Source organism: Trichomycterus rosablanca, chromosome 1 (genome assembly GCF_030014385.1).
Source record: "Trichomycterus rosablanca isolate fTriRos1 chromosome 1, fTriRos1.hap1, whole genome shotgun sequence".
In the NCBI taxonomy this organism is placed as follows: Eukaryota; Metazoa; Chordata; class Actinopteri; order Siluriformes; family Trichomycteridae; genus Trichomycterus; species Trichomycterus rosablanca.
Window position 1 is genome coordinate 18,412,783 of NC_085988.1, and position 19,928 is coordinate 18,432,710.

At 41.8% G+C, this 19,928-nt stretch overlaps 1 protein-coding gene across 2 annotated transcripts in view; it reads left to right on the forward strand.

Annotated features, from left to right (window-relative positions):
• The first annotated feature begins 758 nt into the window (after positions 1 to 758).
• Positions 759 to 19,928, forward strand: part of gabrb2a (gamma-aminobutyric acid type A receptor subunit beta2a) — a 140,437-nt gene continuing 121,267 nt past the window's right edge. The window contains exons 1-3 of one of the 2 annotated variants that reach the window (XM_063000520.1): positions 759 to 892; positions 1,040 to 1,131; positions 1,713 to 1,780. In XM_063000520.1, coding sequence (XP_062856590.1) covers positions 819 to 892; positions 1,040 to 1,131; positions 1,713 to 1,780 — 234 coding nt within the window. In that variant the 5' untranslated portion in view covers positions 759 to 818. The remainder of the gene's footprint in view (positions 893 to 1,039; positions 1,132 to 1,712; positions 1,781 to 19,928) is intronic. The other variant, XM_063000528.1, reaches the window with a different exon arrangement.

Sequence of the window (19,928 nt, forward strand, 5' to 3'; positions counted from 1 at the left end):
ACTGACATGGTGGTGAAGTGTTAGTGTGTGTTGTGCTGGTATGAGTGGATAAGACACAGCAGCGCTGCTGGAGTGAGAATAGTCCACCAACCAAAGATATCCAGCCAACAGCGCCCCATGGGCAGCATCCTGTGACCACTGATGAAGGTCTAGAAGATGACCAACTCAAACAGCAGCAATAGATGAACGATCGTCTCTGACTTCACATCTACAAGGTGGACCAACTAGGTAGGAGTGTCTAATAGAGTGGACAGTGAATGGACACGGTATTTAAAAACTCCAGCAGCGCTGCTGTGTCTGATCCACTCATACCAGCACAACACACACTAACACACCATGTCAGTGTCACTGCAGTGCTGAGAATGATCCACCACCTAAATAATACCTGCTCTGTGGGGGTCCTGACCATTGAAGAGCAGGGTGAAAGCAGGTTAAAAAGGTATGTAGAGAAACAGATGGACTACAGTCAGTAATTGTAGAACTACAAAGTGCTCCTATATGGTAAGTGGAGCAGCGAGTGTAGAAACAAGGAGGTGGTTTTAATGTTATGGCTGATCAGTGTATACTACATACTAATCCTGTAGTTTAATGTATGTCGATAGATTCTGACCAATCGGCGCGTTTCGATTCTAAGTGGGCGTGGTTTGAAAAACGTAACGCGTCTGCTCTCCTCAGCATCCAGGCTACTTTTTGATGTTAAGGCTGGGTGTGCGCATGCGCGCCGCTCTCAGCTTCAGTGCACTGGCAGTGAGTGAAGTTGGATGGATGCGCGCTGTCCTCCTCGCATCTGAAAAAATACTCTGGTACAAACTGCTGCGATGGAGAGGATGAGGAAAACACTTAGTCTCTTATTGTTATGTCCTTTTATCATGTCTGCTGTCTGTGCGCAGAGGTAATTGCTCAGGGTTGTGTTGTTTTGCATGTTTTTGGGGGGTTTTTTGGAGGGGGGGAGGCAAGATGTCAATCAAGTTTGGATGTTTTATGAGGATTTTGTTACACTTTGCATCTGGGTTCATGTGAACGTTGGTTTTTCTCCCAGCAGCAAAGACCCGAGCAACATGCCTGTTGTGAAAGACACAGTGGACAGACTGATGAAGGGATACGACATCCGACTCAGACCGGATTTTGGAGGTATTTTGTGAGAAAATTGCGCATGTTTAGTTTTTGCGCACTTGCATGGTTTGCATGATGTCCGCTGCATGCCCAGTGACTTGTAGCGACCTTGTTAACTCATCCCTGTCTGCACTGGCATGTCAAACTGGCATGTGTGCAGTCCTCAGGTTTCAGGTTCGGGTCTGGTTAGACTCATCAGTCTGTCACGACTTGACATTCTCTATGCGGATTTTGCGCATTTAACTTTGCGACGTGTCTGCTTTGCTTGCGTGATGTTTAATCGTACTGTTAGACGCTCTTCCACCTGTTTTGCCAGAGACGATGTGATGGACCGTTTCAGCCTGTGTTTGAACATATTGTGACAGATCCACACAGCGAGGCACGTTTGCGCCTTTATTTGACTGCATTTAATGCAAATTATGCAAGTCAATGCTGCCAAATTAGAACCTGGCATGCATGCATTTATGTGCACATCTCTATATCTATTTATTTATCTATCTATATAAGTCCAGCGTTGCACATTGGACATCTTCAGTTCCGCGCAATCCACACGCATTCCTGCCATCCGCACTGACATGCGTCTCTTTCTTTTATTTTAGGTGCACCGGTGGCGGTTGGCATGAACATAGACATCGCCAGCATAGACATGGTGTCTGAAGTGAACATGGTAGGTGCCAGCTTGAATAAGCAGGTCGCAAATGCTACGTTTGTTGATCGTTTGTACAAAGCAGTGTCCTTGATGGTGGTGCCCGAGTGTACAAGTTCATTGGCATGCTGGACTCTCTGCGCTGCGCTTCATTCGTATTCCGCACACATGCACATCGCATGCGCATACACTCGTGCAAACACACACATCCCTTTATTAGGAACACATGTAGCCCTGACGCCATGACGGCTGAAGTCATGTAGCAGGAGCTTCAGGTGCATGGGACTTTCATATACAGTACAATGATCCCTATTGATTACACAAAATTACATGGGGAAAAACAGCATAAATCCATGAACCCAACCTGTCTTGTTTTAACCTTCCAGACTGGTGGTGGCCCCAGTGCCAGTCAAGCATGGTTTAAATGCCACTGCCGATGCTTTGTATCTCACTTCCAGATACGCCATGTCACACAGCACAACCTTTCTTAAACTGGTTTCATGATCATAACAATACGATTAGTCTACTTTAGAGAATAAAGCATATTCTAAATTAATTGATTTTAATTGAGTGATTGATTACGTTATTGATCCCTGAACAACATACACTCATGACAACACACACATCACTTTATTAGGAACACATGTAGCCCTGAAGCCAGGAAGCCTGAAGTCATGTAGCAGGAGCCTCAGTTTATGATCACAAAAAAGGGGCGATTGATTTTGAGTAACTTGGGACTGGGACTTTCATATACAATGGTCCCTATTGATTACACAAAATTACATGGGGAAAAAACATCTAGTGAGTGGCAGTTTTGGGACAAAAACACCTTCTTGATCAGATAGGTAAGATTAAAATAGCTCAGAGCTCAGAGGAAATTATAACCTCTATGTTACTGTTTACAACCATGGTAAACAGTAAAGCATCAACATGGGATATAACAGAAGACCACACTGGGTTTTATTTCTGACAGCCAGTAGTCCCAGGCTTTTTGAAAATAAATGGTTGTGGATTGGATAAACCATTTAAGTCTAATAAATATCGATTTCTGATGCAAAATACAAATAATAGGGTCAGAATTTGGCATAAACAGCATGAATCACACAACATACACTCATGTAAACACACACATCACTTTATTAGGAACACATGTAGCCCTGAAGCCATGACGCCTGAAGTCATGTAGCAGGAGCTTCAGTTCATGTTCATAAAAAGGGGGCGATTAATTTGAGTAACTTGGGACTGGGACTTTCATATACAATGGTTCCTAATGATTACACAAAATTACATGGGTAAAAACATCTAGTGAGTGGCAGTTCTGGGACAAAATACAATCTTGATCAAAAGATTAAAATAGTGAGTCTTGGTGAAGCTAGGATAAAGGGATACAATAACATCGATAACCTCTATGTCACTGTTTACAGTCATGGTGAGCAGTAAAGCATCAACATGGGGTATAACAGAAGACAACACTCGGTTTTATTCATGACAGCCATCAGTCCCAGGCTTTCAAAAAAATAGTTTGTGGATTGGATAAACCAGTTTAGTCTGATAAATATTGATTTCTGCAGCAAAATACAGATAATAAGGTCAGAATTTAGCATAAACAGCATAAGTCCATGAACCCAACCTGTCTGTTTTTTTATTTTTTATTTCCGGTCATCCCGCCTTAGCAGACACGGTGGCCAATTACTGCCAATTATGCCCACTAGATGGCGCCCAGCTGATTGAGGAGTTCAGAATCTCAGCGCTGGTGTGCTAGCGGAATATCCCGCTGCGCCACCTGGGCACCTCAACCTGTCTTGTTTTAACCTTCTAGACTGGTGGTGGCCCCAATGCCAGTCAAGCATGGTTTAAATACCACTGCCGATCCTTTGTATCCTACTTCCAGAATACGTCATGTCACACAGCACAACCTTTCCCAAACTGGTTTCCTGAACATAACAATACGATTAGTTTACTTTAGAGAATAAAGCATATTTTAAATTTGATTGATAAATTACATTATTGATCCCCGAAGGGAAATTGCAGTGTTACAGCAGCAATTCACAATTATCACAAGGATCATGCAAACACACACATTACTTTATTAGGAACACATGTAGCCCTGAAGCCATGACGCCTGAAGTCATGTAGCAGGAGCTTCAGTTCGTGTTCACAAAAAAAGTGGGCGATTGATTTGAGTAACTTGGGACTGGGACTTTCATATACAATGGTCCCTATTGATTACACAATATTACATGGGGAAAAAAATATAGTGAGTGGCAGTTCTGGGATAAAAACACCTTGAGAGAGGTCAGATTAAAATAGCGAATCTTGGTTAAGCTAGGAGGTAAGGGTACAGTAACATCGATAACCTCTATGTCACTGTTTACAGTCATGGTGAGCAGTAAAGCATCAGCATGGGATATAACAGAAGACCACACTGGGTTTTAATCCTGACAGCCAGTAGTCCCAGGCTTTCTGAAAATGAATGAATAAACCAGTTTAGTCTGATAAATATCGATTTCTGATGCAAAATACAGATAATAAGGTCAGAATTTGGCATAAACAGCATAAGTCCATGAACCCAACCTGTCTAGTTTTTTTATTTTTTATTTATGCATTTTCTCCTATTTTTCTTTTGTTTTTAGCGTAGTCAATCTGTCTCCCGCTGCTGGGGATCCCTGATTCCATTCGAGGAGGGTATGTTGCTGCTCACGCCTCCTCCGACGCGTGCACAGTCCTAGCGGACCCCTTCTTTTCACCCATGCACTCTGCACAGGCGCCTCTATCTGCTAATCGGAGTCCTTACACAGCGTTACCCACATAGTCCGGTCATCCCGCCTTAGCAGACACAGTGGCCAATTCGTGTCTGCTACAGGCACTGCCAGTTATGCCCACTAGATGGCGCCCAGCCGACTGAAGAGTTCAGAATCTCGGCGCTGGTGTGCTAATGGAATATCCCACTGCGCCACCTGGGCACCTCAACCTGTCTTGTGTTAACGTTTCAGGCTGGTGGTGGCCCCCAATGCCAGTCAAGCATGGTTTAAATGCCACTGCTTTGTATCTTACTTCCAGATATGCCATGTCACACACCACAACCTTTCTCAAACTGGTTTCATGAACATAACATTAAGATTAGTTTACTTTAGAGTATTTAATTGAGTGATTGATTAATTACTTTATTGATCCCTGATGGGAAATTGAAGTGTTACAGCAGCAATTCACAATTTTCACAAGGTTAACACAACATACACTCATGCAAACACACACATCACTTTCTAAAAATGAATGGTTGTGAAAAGAATAAACCAGTAGATGAGCGATCGTCTCTGACTTTACATCGACAAGGTGGACCAACTAGGTAGGAGTGTCTAATAGAGTGGACAGTGAGTGGACACGATATTTAAAAACTCCAGCGGCGCTGCTGTGTCTGATCCACTCATACCAGCACAACACACACTAACACACCACCACCATGTCAGTGTCACTGCAGTGCTGAGAATGATCCACCACCTAAATAATACCTGCTCTGTGGTGGTCCTGTGAAGAACAGGGTGAAAGCAGGCTAGAAAGGTATGTAGAGAAACAGATATACTACAGTCAGTAATTGTAGAACTATAAAGTGCTTTTATATGGTAAGTGGAGCTGATAAAATGGACAGTGAGTGTAGAAACCAGGAGATGGTTTTAATGTTATGGCTGATAGGTGTACTGTCAGAGTACTGTAAGTCGCTTTGGATAAAAGCATCTGCTAAATGCTGAAAATGTAAATGTCAAGCTGTTAACCCAACCATATTTGTAATGTCCACTTACCATTCACCAAACGTTTATATTTTTGTAATTTTTTTTTACATATTCTTACTTTTCTACTTTTTAATATACTGTATGTGTACATATGTGTAAACACTTTTTTATTTTTATATTCTTGAAAGCTGCTGTAACACTGCAAATACCCCCACGTGGGATAATAAAAGGCTATCTTATCTTATCTTATCTTATCTTATCTTATCTTAAACAGTAGCAGTCGGATTGCTGCGCATGTATTCTGACATTAAGTTGTTTTAAAGGGGTTGTATTATAAACCAGTACGTATAGTTCTTAAAGCCTCCTGTCAGCCTTCATCATATTTTTGGAAGGGGGTGAAATTTGGCATACACATAGAAAACCCAGACAGACATAAAGAGATCATACCATACAGACAATAACAGGAGGATTAAATCAAGGTCCACGAGACCCATGTTGTTGTATGGCATTCACACTACCTGCTGCACCAACATGTTGCCCTTTATGCTCACTTATCTTTTACTAAATGCCATCAGTGGCTTTTAAAATCAAACAGCATTGTGTAATGAGGCTAAAAGTAGATATTGAAAAAGTGATCGAAACTTAATCAAGGACAGTACTCTCTATGGTCAAAAGTATGTGGACATACTGTAGTTCTTAGTGACAGTTGCAGGTGTTTCGGCCACACATGTTGCTAACATGTATAAATCAAATATGTACAATAAATTACAAACCCAATTTTAAAAAATACATCAGGGCTGTATGTAAAATGTGTATAAAAACAGAAGACATCATATTGAAAACAACACAAAGAGGAGATGTTTAATGTTTTACCTTATCAAATGTAACATTTATTTATTTATTCATTTTCTATTATATTTATGCATTTTCTCCCATTCTCTACCAATTTAGAGTAGTCAATTTGTCTTCCGCTGCTGGGGGATCCCTGATTGCAGTTGAGGTGTGTATATTGCTGCTCACGCCTCCTCCGACCCACGTGCAGCCCTTAGCGGAACCCTTTTTCACCCATGCATTCTGCACAGGCACCTCTCTATCTGCTAATCAGGGTCCTTACACAGCGTTTGAAGGATATCCCGCGCTAGCAGAACCATGTCCGCTGCAGGCACTGCCAATTATGCACGCTAGATGGCGCCCCAGCCGACCGGTGGCAACTCCAAGTTTCGAACCGAGGAGTTCAGAATCTCGGCGCTGGTGTGCTAGCGGATTATCCCGCTGCACCACCCGGGCGCCTTAACATTTATTTATGTAAATATATACAATTTTCTAACTTGAAACACACGCCTGAAACACATTCCAAAAAAGTTGGGACAGGGACAATGTAAGGCTAGGAACTTTGTGGAATGATTATAATCATTGGCTTTAGAAGTTGTTTGAAAGCATTAATAAAAAGCTTTGTTGTTTATAAGAAATAACTGTTTGAGGTTCCCCCAACAGTCCAGAAAAATTGTTTCAATGCGCATATGCAATAAATTTAGGGATTTTACAATCTACGACTTACTATAGGACAATCATGAGAGATCCCTTTGCATTAAGTGCAAACCAATTTTGAAAACAGATATTGAATTGCAATTGCCTTCAATTCCATAGCACTGCTTAAAAAACTTACATCCTTCTGTAATAAACATGAACAACAGATGGGCTTGGGTATACTTTGGAAAACCCTTTTCAGTAAACACAGTTCATCACTGCAGAATCCATAAGGCCATAACATCCAGAAATGCCACAGACCTCTCTGGGCTCAAACTCACATACTGACATCTTATAAATGTGTGCAATGGTCTGTAGAGTCTATTTTTCAAACAGTATTCTTGGAGGAGTTCTGTTGCCATACAGAGTTGCTCATAGACACTGGAGAATGGCTGACATTGCATGATTGATAAGGTTGACAGCTATGTTTTCCTTCTAGCCCTTCTGGTTGCAGATGGCTTGTGGTGTTATTTGGGGTTAAACTTACAACTCCTTGATCTCATATGCTTTTCCATACATATACACCGATCAGCCATAACATTAATACCACATTACATTAAATCCTTGTTTCTACACACTGTCCATTTTATCACCTACACTTACCATGTAGAAGCATTTTGTAGTTCTACAATTACTGACTGTAGTCCATCTATTTCTCTGCATGCTTTTTTAGCCTGCTTTCACCCTGTTCTTCAACGGTCAGGACCCCCACAGGACCACCACAGAGTAGATATTATTTAGGTGGTGGATCATGTGTTAGTGTGTGTTGTGCTGGTATGAGTGGATCAGACACAGCAGCGCTGCTAGAGTTTTTAAATACTGTGTCCACTCACTGTCCACTCTATTAGACATTCCTACCAAGTTGGTTCACCTTGTAGATGTAAAGTCAGAGACGATCGCTCATCTATTGCTGCGGTTTGAGTTGGTCATCTTCTAGATCTTCATCAGTGGTCACAGGACGCTTCCCACGGGGTGCTGTTGGCTGGATATTTTTGGTTGGTGGACTATTTTCAGTCCAGCAGGGACAGTGAGGTGTTTAAAAACTCAACCAGCATTGCTGTGTCTTATCCACTAAAACCAGCACAACACACACTAACACACCACCACCATGTCAGTGTGACTGCAGTGCTGAGAATGATCCACCACCCAAATAATACCTGCTCTGTGGTGGTGCTGTGGGGGTCCTGATCTTTGAAGAACAGGGTGAAAGGGGGCTGACAAAGCATGCAGAGAAACAGATGGACTACAGTCAGTAATTGTAGAACTACAAAGTGCTTCTATATGGTAAGTGGAGCTGATTAAATGGACAGTGTGTGTAGAAACAAGGAGGTGGTTTTAATGTTATGGCTGATTGGTATATATGCTTTTCACAAGGATTGCTGAATTTATGGCCATACTGCCATGGGCATTTTTATACATGGGCATTTTTATCCAATGTAAGTTACAGTTGTGACTGAATGCAAACCATCTTTCTAAAATAGTTGGGACATTTTGCAATAAAAACAAGAATCTGTAATGTGTTCATTGGCTTGGACTTTTATTTAACCAACAAATAATCCAATAAAAGATTTCCAGAGTTGTAAATTTGAAATGTAGCATCTGATGCCTGCAACAAACTCAAACAAATTATATATACTTTTTATTTGTTTGCAAAATGAAGATAGTCTATATTCTAAAAAAATTTTTTTCCAATATAGTTGTGTCTAATTACCCAGTCCTCTACTCCTCTACTGATGCAGACCGAGGAGGGCGTACCTAACACACAATCCAGAAACTTTTCACTCTTAACAAGCCCTTGTCTTAACTTTTTTGGAGTGTGTTACAGGCATCAAATTCAAAATGTATTTATGTTTGTCAGAAAAAAACCCTGGAAATATTTTCTTTGCAGTTTTATATCCCAACTTCTTTGGAAATGTGGTTTCAGCTCAGCATCAAGGGTCTTGCTTAAGGGCCCAGCAGTGGCAGTGGGTGGTATTATATGAACCACTGACTTTCCAAATACAAATTCAGTACCTTAACCACTGAAATTGTCATGGCTAGACGACTGGGTCAGAGCATCTCCAAAAATGCTGGTTCTGATAGAAAGGTGTCAGAATACACAGTGCATCACAGTTTGTTGTGTATCGGGCTGCATAGCCGCAGACCAGTCAGGGTGCCCATGCTGACCCCTATCCACCGCCGAAAGTGCCAACAATGGGCACGTGAGCATCGGAACTGGACCACGGAGCAATGGAAGAAGGTGGCCTGGTCTGATGAATCACATTTTCTTTTACATCACTTGGATGGCCGGGTGCGCGTGCGTTGCTTATCTGGGGAACACATGGCACCAGGATGCACTATGGGAAGAAGTATGATGCTTTGGGCAATGTTCTGCTGGGAAACCTTGGGTCCTGCCATCCATGTGGATGGTACTTTGACACGTACCACCTACCTAAGCATTGTTGCAGACCTTGTACACCCTTTCATGGAGACGGTATTCCCTGATGGCTGTGGCCTCTTTCAGCAGGATGATGCGCCCTGCCACAAAGCAAAAATAATTCAGGAATGGTTTGAGGAGCACAACAACGAGTTTGAGGTGTTGACTTGGTCTCCAAATTCCCCAGATCTCAATCCAATCGAGCATCTGTGGGATGTGCTGGATATGCCTGATCGGTGTACGTACATATACAGTACAATGAAATTCTTTCTTTGCATATCCCAGCTTGTTTGGAATCTAGGGTCAGAGCGCAGGGTTGGCTATTGTACGGCGCCACTGAAGCACAGAGCTGGGATTCAAACTCTCAACCTTTCGATTGATTAGCCCAAATCTCTACCCACTAGGCTACCACTGTCCCATTGATATATACAGGATCACGATATATAATAACATATACCATGCTAGAGAATTTCGGTTTCATTGCACATCACCCATTCAGTGCTCTGTCTGCTTCGACTGATAATGTAATGTATTTTTTCTGCTAGTGCACTTTAATAGGTTAACAGATGTTTTAATTAATCTGTAAATTGTAAATTGCTGGTGTTTCCAGATTGCACAAGAGACGCCAGATTGCTACCTGAAAAACAATTTCTATATAACGATACACCCAAATAAATTAGCGCCATATTTAAAGAGAACACCCTGAGACATTGTTCTGTAAAACAGCATACGCTGCCCTCCTCATGTCATTACCCTGCTGTAATGTTAAGGAAATATGTATGCACTTATATGAAAGATTTATGCGCCACAGATTTAAGCTTTATCATCATTTCAGCAGGTTTATAAAGTAGTCATGAATCTCCAAGGCCCATCATGAGCGAGTGTGTCGTCTCTTATTTACTAATCAACGAGCTGAAACCAGTGATTTATTTTTAATGACAGCAGTGATGGGTAAACACTGTAGAAGTGCTTACTTAAAGATATTTTATTAATGCTTTGATTGAAACATTCATTTTATGGTTGCTGATTAAGCTAAAAAAAATTCTAGTCTTTGATTTTCCAGGCAGAAGGGGTTATGTGAATGGCAGGTGGGTCAATTAACTTTGTAGCATGGCCTTAAAATTTCATGTAGGTGATTTTAAGTGACTAGTGGGGATGTCTTTGAGCTTATACACCGATCAGGCATAACATTATGACCACCTTCCTAATATTGTGTTGGCCCCCCTTTTGCAGCTCCAGACGTAACAAACTGAGATGCACTGTGTATTCTGACACCTTTCTATCAGAACAAGCATTAACTTCTATAGCAGTAGCTCGTCTGTTAGATTGAACCACACGGGTCAGCCTTTGCTCCCTACGTGCATCAATGAGCCTTGACCACCCATGACTCTGTCGCCGGTTTACCACTGTTCCTTCTTTGGACCACTTTTGATAGATACTGACCACTGCAGACCGGGAACACCCCACAAGAGCTGAGCTGCAGTTTTGGAGATGCTCTGACCCAGTCATCTAGCCATCACAATTTCGCCCTTGTCAAACTCGCTCAAATCCTTACGCCTGTCCATTTTTCTGCTTCTAACACATCAACTATGAGGATAAAATGTTCACTTGGTGCCTAATATATCCCACCCACTAACAGGTGCCGTGATGAAGAGATAATCAGTGTTATTCACTTCACCTGTCAGTGGTCATAATGTTATGCCTTGTCGGTGTATAAATAGGGCAAGATTGTGCCTAATAAACTAGGTTTAAGGGTAATGGTAGCTCATTGTTAAAGGTATATGACTAGTAATCAGAAGCTTGCTGGTTTAAGCCCAACCACTGTCTGAAGTTGCCACTGTTGTGTACTTGAGAAAGGCCCTGAACCCTCAATTGCTTGAATATTATTTGGTCACAATTGTAAATTGCTTTGGATAAACGTGTCTATTCAAAAGAGTTTCTTACTTTTACTTTTACTTTTATTTGATTGCATGATTGCAGACAGGATGAACCTGAGATATTTCATGTTTTATCTGCTCAACTTCATTTCATTTATTAATAAACATCCATTCCTGCATTTCAGTCCTGCAACACATTCCAAAAAAAGTTGGGACAGTAAAGCATTTACCACTTTGTAATGTAGCTATTCCTTTTCACCACATTTAAAAGATGTTTTGGCACTGTGGAGACCAAGTGATTTAGTGTTTCAGCTTTTATTTTATCTCATTCTTCCTGCAAACGCGTCTTAAGATGTACAACAGTACGGGGTCGTCGTTGTTGCGTTTTTCCTTTCAAAATTTTACAAACATTCTCTACTGGGGAAAGCTCACACCAGGACTGCAGGCAGGTCAGTCCAGTACCCGTACCTTCTTTCTCCACAGCCATGCCTTTGTAATGTGTGCAGCATGTGGTTTTGCATTGTCTTGTTGAAAAATGCATGAACGTCCCTGGAAAAGACGACGTCTTGAAGGCAGCACATGTTGCTCTAAGATCTCAATGTACTTTTCTGCATTAATGCTGCCATCACAGAAGTGTAAACGACCTTTGCCAAGGTCACTGACACTGGTTATATCAGCTATTGTTGAGTGGCGGTTCTTGATGCAGTGCCGTCTGAGGGATCAAAGATCATGGGCGTTCAGCTTAAGCTTGGATCCTTGGCCTTTATGCACTGAAATTCCTCTCGATTCCTTGAATGGTTTAATGATATTATGCACTGTAGAGGGAGAAATATGCAAATCCCTTCCAATCTTTCTTTGAGGTACATTGTTTTTAAACATTTAAATAATTTTCTCACACGTTTGTTGACAAACTGGAGATCCTCTGATCATCTTTGCTCATCAAAGACTCAGCCTTTCCTGGATGCTGCTTTTGTACCAAACCATGATTACAATCACCTGTTGACATCACCTGTTTGGAATCACATCATTATTAAGTTTTTTCACCTCATTACTTGCTCTAAATTGCCCCAGTCCCAACTTTTTTGGAATGTGTTGCAGGTCTGAAATGCAGGAATGGAGATATAATAACAAATGAAATGAAGTTGAGCAGACAAAACATGAAATCCTGTCTGCAATCAAATAAAAGTCAAAGTAAATGTAAGGAACACTGTGTTTTTATTTTATTTGCACTTTCCATGCTGTCTCAAGTTTTTCTGATTTAGGGTTGTACAAAGTACGTGGAATAGTAAAAACCACTGACATGTCCGTGAATTAGAGACTACTAAAGCACATGCTGTCCACTGTTAAGAGAACATAACATTGCCACTGGCTTATATGCTGTTATGCAGGAGAGGATACCCTGCTCCAGCACTGTCAAGAGTGTCTCTTTTGCCCCAGCCGGTTCTAATTCACGGCAAACCTCTTTTTTTGACGGTTGAAGTCTTATGACTCTGGTGTACTGATTCTAGTGAAGTAAAGATCTGAAGTTTCGCCTCGACGTCTTCTTCTTGTGATGGTGCATGATGAGATCAGTGAGGGATCAGACTTGAGCTGCTGTAGATCCAGGCTGATGAAAGCTCACACCAAAGTCTCAGAGGTTCTCCTTGATCATTGTGCAATAGTGGAGACTGACTGGGATTGACATGGGGTCTGTCAAAAAGATTAGTGGTCCTAACAAATCAAGAATAAATTCCCAATATTCGGTTTAGCCGAAGCTAAAAATCTGTTCTTGCTACATGGCTGATTGTTGGCTCACTTTATTCATGCATTCCAAGGCTAGTCTAGTTTAGTTTTAACTGTAGAAGCACACTTACAGTATAAAAATCTAGTCAAGTCAAATTGATTTGCATATATCTTTTTAAAATAAACATTGTCTCAAAGCAACTGTACAGAATCCAGGACCAACAGACCAAAAACCCCTATTGAGCAAGCCGAAGGTGACAGTGGCAAAGAAAAACTACCCTAAAATTACAGGAAGAAACCATGAGAGGAAGCAGACATGGCTATTGTCATTTACTTTAAGAACAATCATTATTAGTATTATTACCATCTCCTTGTTTCTACACTTACTGTCCATTTTATCAGCTCCACCTACCATATAGAAGCACTTTGTAGTTCTACAATGACTGACTGTAATCCATCTGTTTCTCTACATACTTTTTTAGCCTGCTTTCACCCTGTTCTTCAATGATCAGGACCACCACAGAGCAGGTATTATTTAGGTGGTGGATGATTCTCAGCACTGCAGTAACAATGACATGGTGGTGGTGTGTTAGTGTGTGTTGTGCTGGTATGAGGAGTTTTTAAAATACCGTGTCCACTAACTGTCCACTCTATTAGACACTCCTACCTAGTTGGTCCACCTGGTAGATGTAAAGTCAGAGACGATCGCTCATCTATTGCTGCTGTTTGAGTTGGTCATCTTCTAGACCTTCATCAGTGGTCACAGGACGCTGCCCATGGGGCGCTGTTGGCTGTATATTTTTGGTTGGTGGACTATTCTCAGTCCAGAAGTGACAGTGAGGTGTTGAAAAACTCAGCCAGCACTGCTGTGTCTTATTCAGTCATACCAGCACAACACACACTAACACACCACCACCATGTCAGTGTCACTGCAGTGCCAAGAATGATCCACCACCCAAATAATACCTGCTCTGTGGTGGTCCTGGGAGAGTCCTGACCATTGAAGCACAGCATGAAAGGGGGCTAACAAAGCATGCAGAGAAACAGATGGACTACTGTCAGTAATTGTAGAACTACAAAGTGCTTCTATATGGTAAATGAAGCTGATAAACTGGACAATGTGTGTAGAAACAAGGAGGTGGTTTTAATGTTATGGCTGATTGGTGTATAATTAGAGAGTAATTATTATGAAATTCAACTGACTGAAGTACAAAGTACACGTTGTTCAAGGTTTCTTAATCAGATTCTGGCTCAATTATCCAGACCATGTAGAGATAAGCTTAAAACACTGGAGTATTCCTTTAATCAGGTAAAAAGCTGAGCCAGGTGTTTTAGGAATGGGAAAACACTAAAATGTGCATTTCAGCAGAAAATACAAGTGTGAAATTAAACTGATTTCATTGTAAGTTAATTAAATTTGAATGGTTGTTATTCCAGGGACTGTAGTGATACAAGACACAACTGTGGTCAAAGTCTAAGTGAGTGATGATGGAATACCATTCTTATGAGATGCAAACCTTGTGAACAAATAGAACAGAGTAAATTGCCCTGATATCTGACACTGCAGGTCTAGTCTGATTTGGCTTCGAGTTCAGATTGAGGAACAGGATTTGTGTGTATGACGTGTGTAGTGACATGAAGGTCTGCCTCAGAATACCAATGCCTGATAAGATTTGAACAACATTGGTTATTTGGATGTCATAGAGGCGAATGAACATTTGTCTTCTATATTGTTCAGTTTGTACATTTGGTAACACATAATACTATGATAATATATTGGAGCCTATGACCTTGCCTTCTAAGTAGCTTCAAATGTATTTTATGTGCTTTAGAATGTCCCATAAAGGGTTTAATGATCTATAAATCTGGTGACTGAGGGCTATCAAATGAGCTTAATGTCATCCTGGTGTTCTTCCAACTTTATTTGATTAATTTTAGCAGCAGTTAAGGAACAGGACCAATAATCGGAAGGTCGCTGGTTCAAGCCCCACATCTGCCAGGTTGCCACTGTTGGGCCCTTGAGCAAGGCCTTTATTTCTCAATTGCTTACAATGTATACACCGATCAGCCATAACATTAAAACCACCTCCTTGTTTCTACACTTACTGTCCATTTTATCAGCTCCACTTACCATCTAGAAGCACTGTGTAGTTCTACAATTACTGACTGTTGTCTATCTGCTTCTCTGCATGCTTTGTTAGCCCCCTTTCATGCTGTTCTTCAATGGTCAGGATCCCCACAGGACCACCACAGAGTAGGTATTATTTGGGTGGTGCGTCATTCTCAGCACTGCAGTGACACTGACATGGTGGTGGTGTGTTAGTGTGTGTTGTGCTGGTATGAGTGGATCAGACACAGCAGCGCTGCTAGAGTTTTTAAATACTGTGTCCACTCACTGTCCACTCTATTAGACACTCCTACCTAGTTGGTCCACTTTGTAAATGTAAGTCAGAGACGATCGCTCATCTATTGCTGCTGTTTGAGTTGGTCATCTTCTAGACCTTCATCAGTTGTCACAGGACGCTGCCTACGGGCGCTGTTGGCTGTATATATTTTTGGTTGGTGGACTATTCTCAATCCAGCAGTGACAGTGAGGTGTTTAAAAACTCCAGCAGCGCTGCTGTCTGATCCACTCATACCAGCACAACACACACTAACACACCACCACCATGTCAGTGTCACTGCAGTGCTGAGAATGATCCACCACCTAAGTAATACCTACTCTGTAGTGGTCTTGTTGGGTCCTGACCATTAAAGAATAGCGTGAAAGGGGCAAAGCACACAGAGTAACAGATGGACTACAGTCAGTAATTGTACAACTACAAAGTGCTTCTATATGGTAAGTAGAGCTGATAAAATGGACAGTGTGTGTTGAAAAAGGAGGTGGTTTTAATGTTATGGCTGATCGGTGTACAGTCTCAATTGTAAGTCGCTTTGGATAAAAGCATCTGCTAAATGTCGTAAATGTTATAGTGGGCCTTACTTTTGCAACTATAACAGCCTCTACTCTTCTTTGAAGGCTTTCCACAATGTTTATAAGTGTGTCTTTGTACTAAGACTGGTGCACAATCAACATTCCATGTATCTTAAAGGTATCACAAATCAGCCACAAATTTTTTTCACTCCAAACTAGTCAGGAGGGTCTTCCCCAAACTGGTGCTGCGAAGTTAGAAGCAAATAATCTTTGTGTATTTTTACTTTTTAGTCACTTGGGTGGCACAGTGGTCTACTATGCTTTCCCTGCTGTTTCCACAGACATGACTGGCTATGTCTCAAAACGTAGGGATGGATAAAGCCATGAGATGGACTAGTGTTCTGTCCAGGGCATTTTGAATCATTCCAGGATTTGGCAGGAAGGAGAAGCTGACAGAATTTTTAGGATCAAATGACAATAGGGTCAAACACTTCACTTTAACAAACTTAGTGTCGCTCAGGTGGCGCAGCGGTAAAAACACACACTTCAACCAGAGCTGGGATCTTGAATACATCGTATCGAGTCTCAGCTCTGCCTGCCGGCTGGGCTGAGTGGCCACATGAACAACGATCGGCCTGTTGTTCAGACAGGGGTGGGATTAAGCCGCATAGGGTCTCTCTCATAACTAATGCAATTACGACCTCTGCTGGCTGATTGATGGTGCCTGCACAGAGATGAAAAAAGAGTGCTTTCAGGGTGTGTCTCTCCGTACACAGTGCTGATCAGCACTGCACTCGTCAAAGTGTAGGTGACAAAATGCATATGGCTGCCGTGTCGGAGGGGGCGTGGGTTAGGTTCGTTCTCCTCAATCGGAGTGGGGATCGGCATTGGTGGAGAGGAAGCATGACGCAATCGGGCAACTGGACGCGCTAACCAGAAGAAAAAGGGAAGAAAATGCATTAAAAAAAAACAAACAAACAAACTTAGTGTTAACTGGCTCCGTTTTTGCATGAGTTGTGTTGTTTTTAGTCCTGACCATCCTGTCTTTATCTCTGGCCTGCTGTATAATGTGAAGAACTCATTAGTCTAGTCGGCTGCTTTAACTGCAGACAGCTGAATGACCCTCCAATTAAGAGCAGAATAAATGTGGTTGGTTTAGGAAGAACCACTGGTCCTTTTGTACCATGCTTCAGAGCACTCTTTCTCCTTTTTGTTTTTTACAAAGGTAGTTCTGTATTCCTGCACAACCAAAGGTCAGCTGTGTCGCCGGGCAGTAGTATTCCTGAGGCGTTCCAGCGCTGCATGGTGACATTAAAATTAAGCTATTTTTGGATGACTTCAAGCTCCTTGTTTAGTGACCTCCCCCGCTGACTAACATAAGTTTTGAAAGAATAAATGTTGGGGAGGTTTTAGTATTACAACTGATCTCCTGGTGCTCTTCAAAATGGCTTTGGCATTCTCCTGATCTGTATCTGCGAAGATTTTTAATGGTGCTTGGATACGTTCTTTCCTCTCGCGAGTCTGCTTTCTACACACATAAATTATGGATGGCTTTATCCAGGAGGGATCCCCACTGTTTGCTGCCACGATGGAGCAATGTGCTGAGCAGGATTCTCTGAAAAACCTAATTAGTGCCTTTTAAAGATAGAAGGGTCCAAATAGACTTGTTCTAGCTGGTGGGGTGAATAATTACCAGGGCGGAAACGCTACCGCTATAATGATCATTATCTTGACGAGCATTAATTCCTTTTGTGAATTAGAGGTGTGGCTGTCCAATGTTAGGCTACCAGTTCACAAAGGGGAAGCTTAGACTCTGCTGGAATTTTTTTAACTAAAAGCATTTATTGTCTTACATATTGGGTTACAGTTCTGGTCCCTGTGGTTTTAATGGTTTCAAATCATTGTCAGCGGCCAGCCTTTTAAGATTTGGGTTATGAATCCAGAGTATATTAAATGTGTAGCTGCAAATCCTATTCCTGATATGCTTGGACATGTAAAATGTGTTAAACCAAGAGTATGTGTTTTTTATTCTCTTGAAGCTTTATTATATTTTTTGCTGACTCAATTCTCTTTTGTAAATTTAAATCATTTGAATTTGACGCGTGGAACAAACATAAAAGGTTGGGATATAAGCAAAATAAATGTTAAAAGGTATAGAATAACCTATGATAATATATATATATATACAGTGTATCACAAAAGTGAGTACACCCCTCACATTTCTGCAAATATTTTATTATATCTTTTCATGGGACAACACTATAGAAATAAAACTTGGATATAACTTAGAGTAGTCAGTGTACAACTTGTATAGCAGTGTAGATTTACTGTCTTCTGAAAATAACTCAACACACAGCCATTAATGTCTAAATAGCTGGCAACATAAGTGAGTACACCCCACAGTGAACATGTCCAAATTGTGCCCAAAGTGTCAATATTTTGTGTGACCACCATTATTATCCAGCACTGCCTTAACCTTCCTGGGCATGGAATTCAACAGGGCTGCACAGGTTGCTACTGGAATCCTCTTCCACTCCTCCATGATGACACCACGGAGCTGGTGGATGTTAGACACCTTGAACTCCTCCACCTTCCACTTGAGGATGCGCCACAGGTGCTCAATTGGGTTTAGTCCATCACCTTTACCTTCAGCTTCCTCAGCAAGGCAGTTGTCATCTTGGAGGTTGTGTTTGGGGTCGTTATCCTGTTGGAAAACTGCCATGAGGCCCAGTTTTCGAAGGGAGGGGATCATGCTCTGTTTCAGAATGTCACAGTACATGTTGGAATTCATGTTTCCCTCAATGAACTGCAGCTCCCCAGTGCCAGCAACACTCATGCAGCCCAAGACCATGATGCTACCACCACCATGCTTGACTGTAGGCAAGATACAGTTGTCTTGGTACTTCTCACCAGGGCGCCGCCACACATGCTGGACACCATCTGAGCCAAACAAGTTTATCTTGGTCTCGTCAGACCACAGGGCATTCCAGTAATCCATGTTCTTGGACTGCTTGTCTTCAGCAAACTGTTTGCGGGCTTTCTTGTGCGTCAGCTTCCTTCTGGGATGACGACCATGCAGACCGAGTTGATGCAGTGTGCGGCGTATGGTCTGAGCACTGACAGGCTGACCTCCCACGTCTTCAACCTCTGCAGCAATGCTGGCAGCACTCATGTGTCTATTTTTTAAAGCCAACCTCTGGATATGACGCCGAACACATGGACTCGACTTCTTTGGTCGACCCTGGCGAAGCCTGTTCCGAGTGGAACCTGTCCTGGAAAACCGCTGTATGACCTTGGCCACCATGCTGTAGCTCAGTTTCAGGGTGTTAGCAATCTTCTTATAGCCCAGGCCATCTTTGTGGAGAGCAACAATTCTATTTCTCACATCCTCAGAGAGTTCTTTGCCATGAGGTGCCATGTTGAATATCCAGTGGCCAGTATGAGAGAATTGTACCCAAAACACCAAATTTAACAGCCCTGCTCCCCATTTACACCTGGGACCTTGACACATGACACCAGGGAGGGACAACGACACATTTGGGCACAATTTGGACATGTTCACTGTGGGGTGTACTCACTTATGTTGCCAGCTATTTAGACATTAATGCCTGTGTGTTGAGTTATTTTCAGAAGACAGTAAATCTACACTGCTATACAAGTTGTACACTGACTACTCTAAGTTATATCCAAGTTTCATGTCTATAGTGTTGTCCCATGAAAAGATATAATCTAATATTTGCAAAAATGTGAGGGGTGTACTCACTTTTGTGATACACTGTATATACAGTATATATACACTGATCAGACATAACTTACCATATAGAAGCACTTATCAGCTCCACTTATCGTATAGAAGCACTTTGTTTTTCTACAATTACTGACTGTAGTCCATCTATTTCTCTGCATGCTTTGTTAGCCCCCTTTCATGCAGTTCTTCAATGGTCAGGACCCCCACAGGACCACTACAGAGCAGGTATTATTTAGG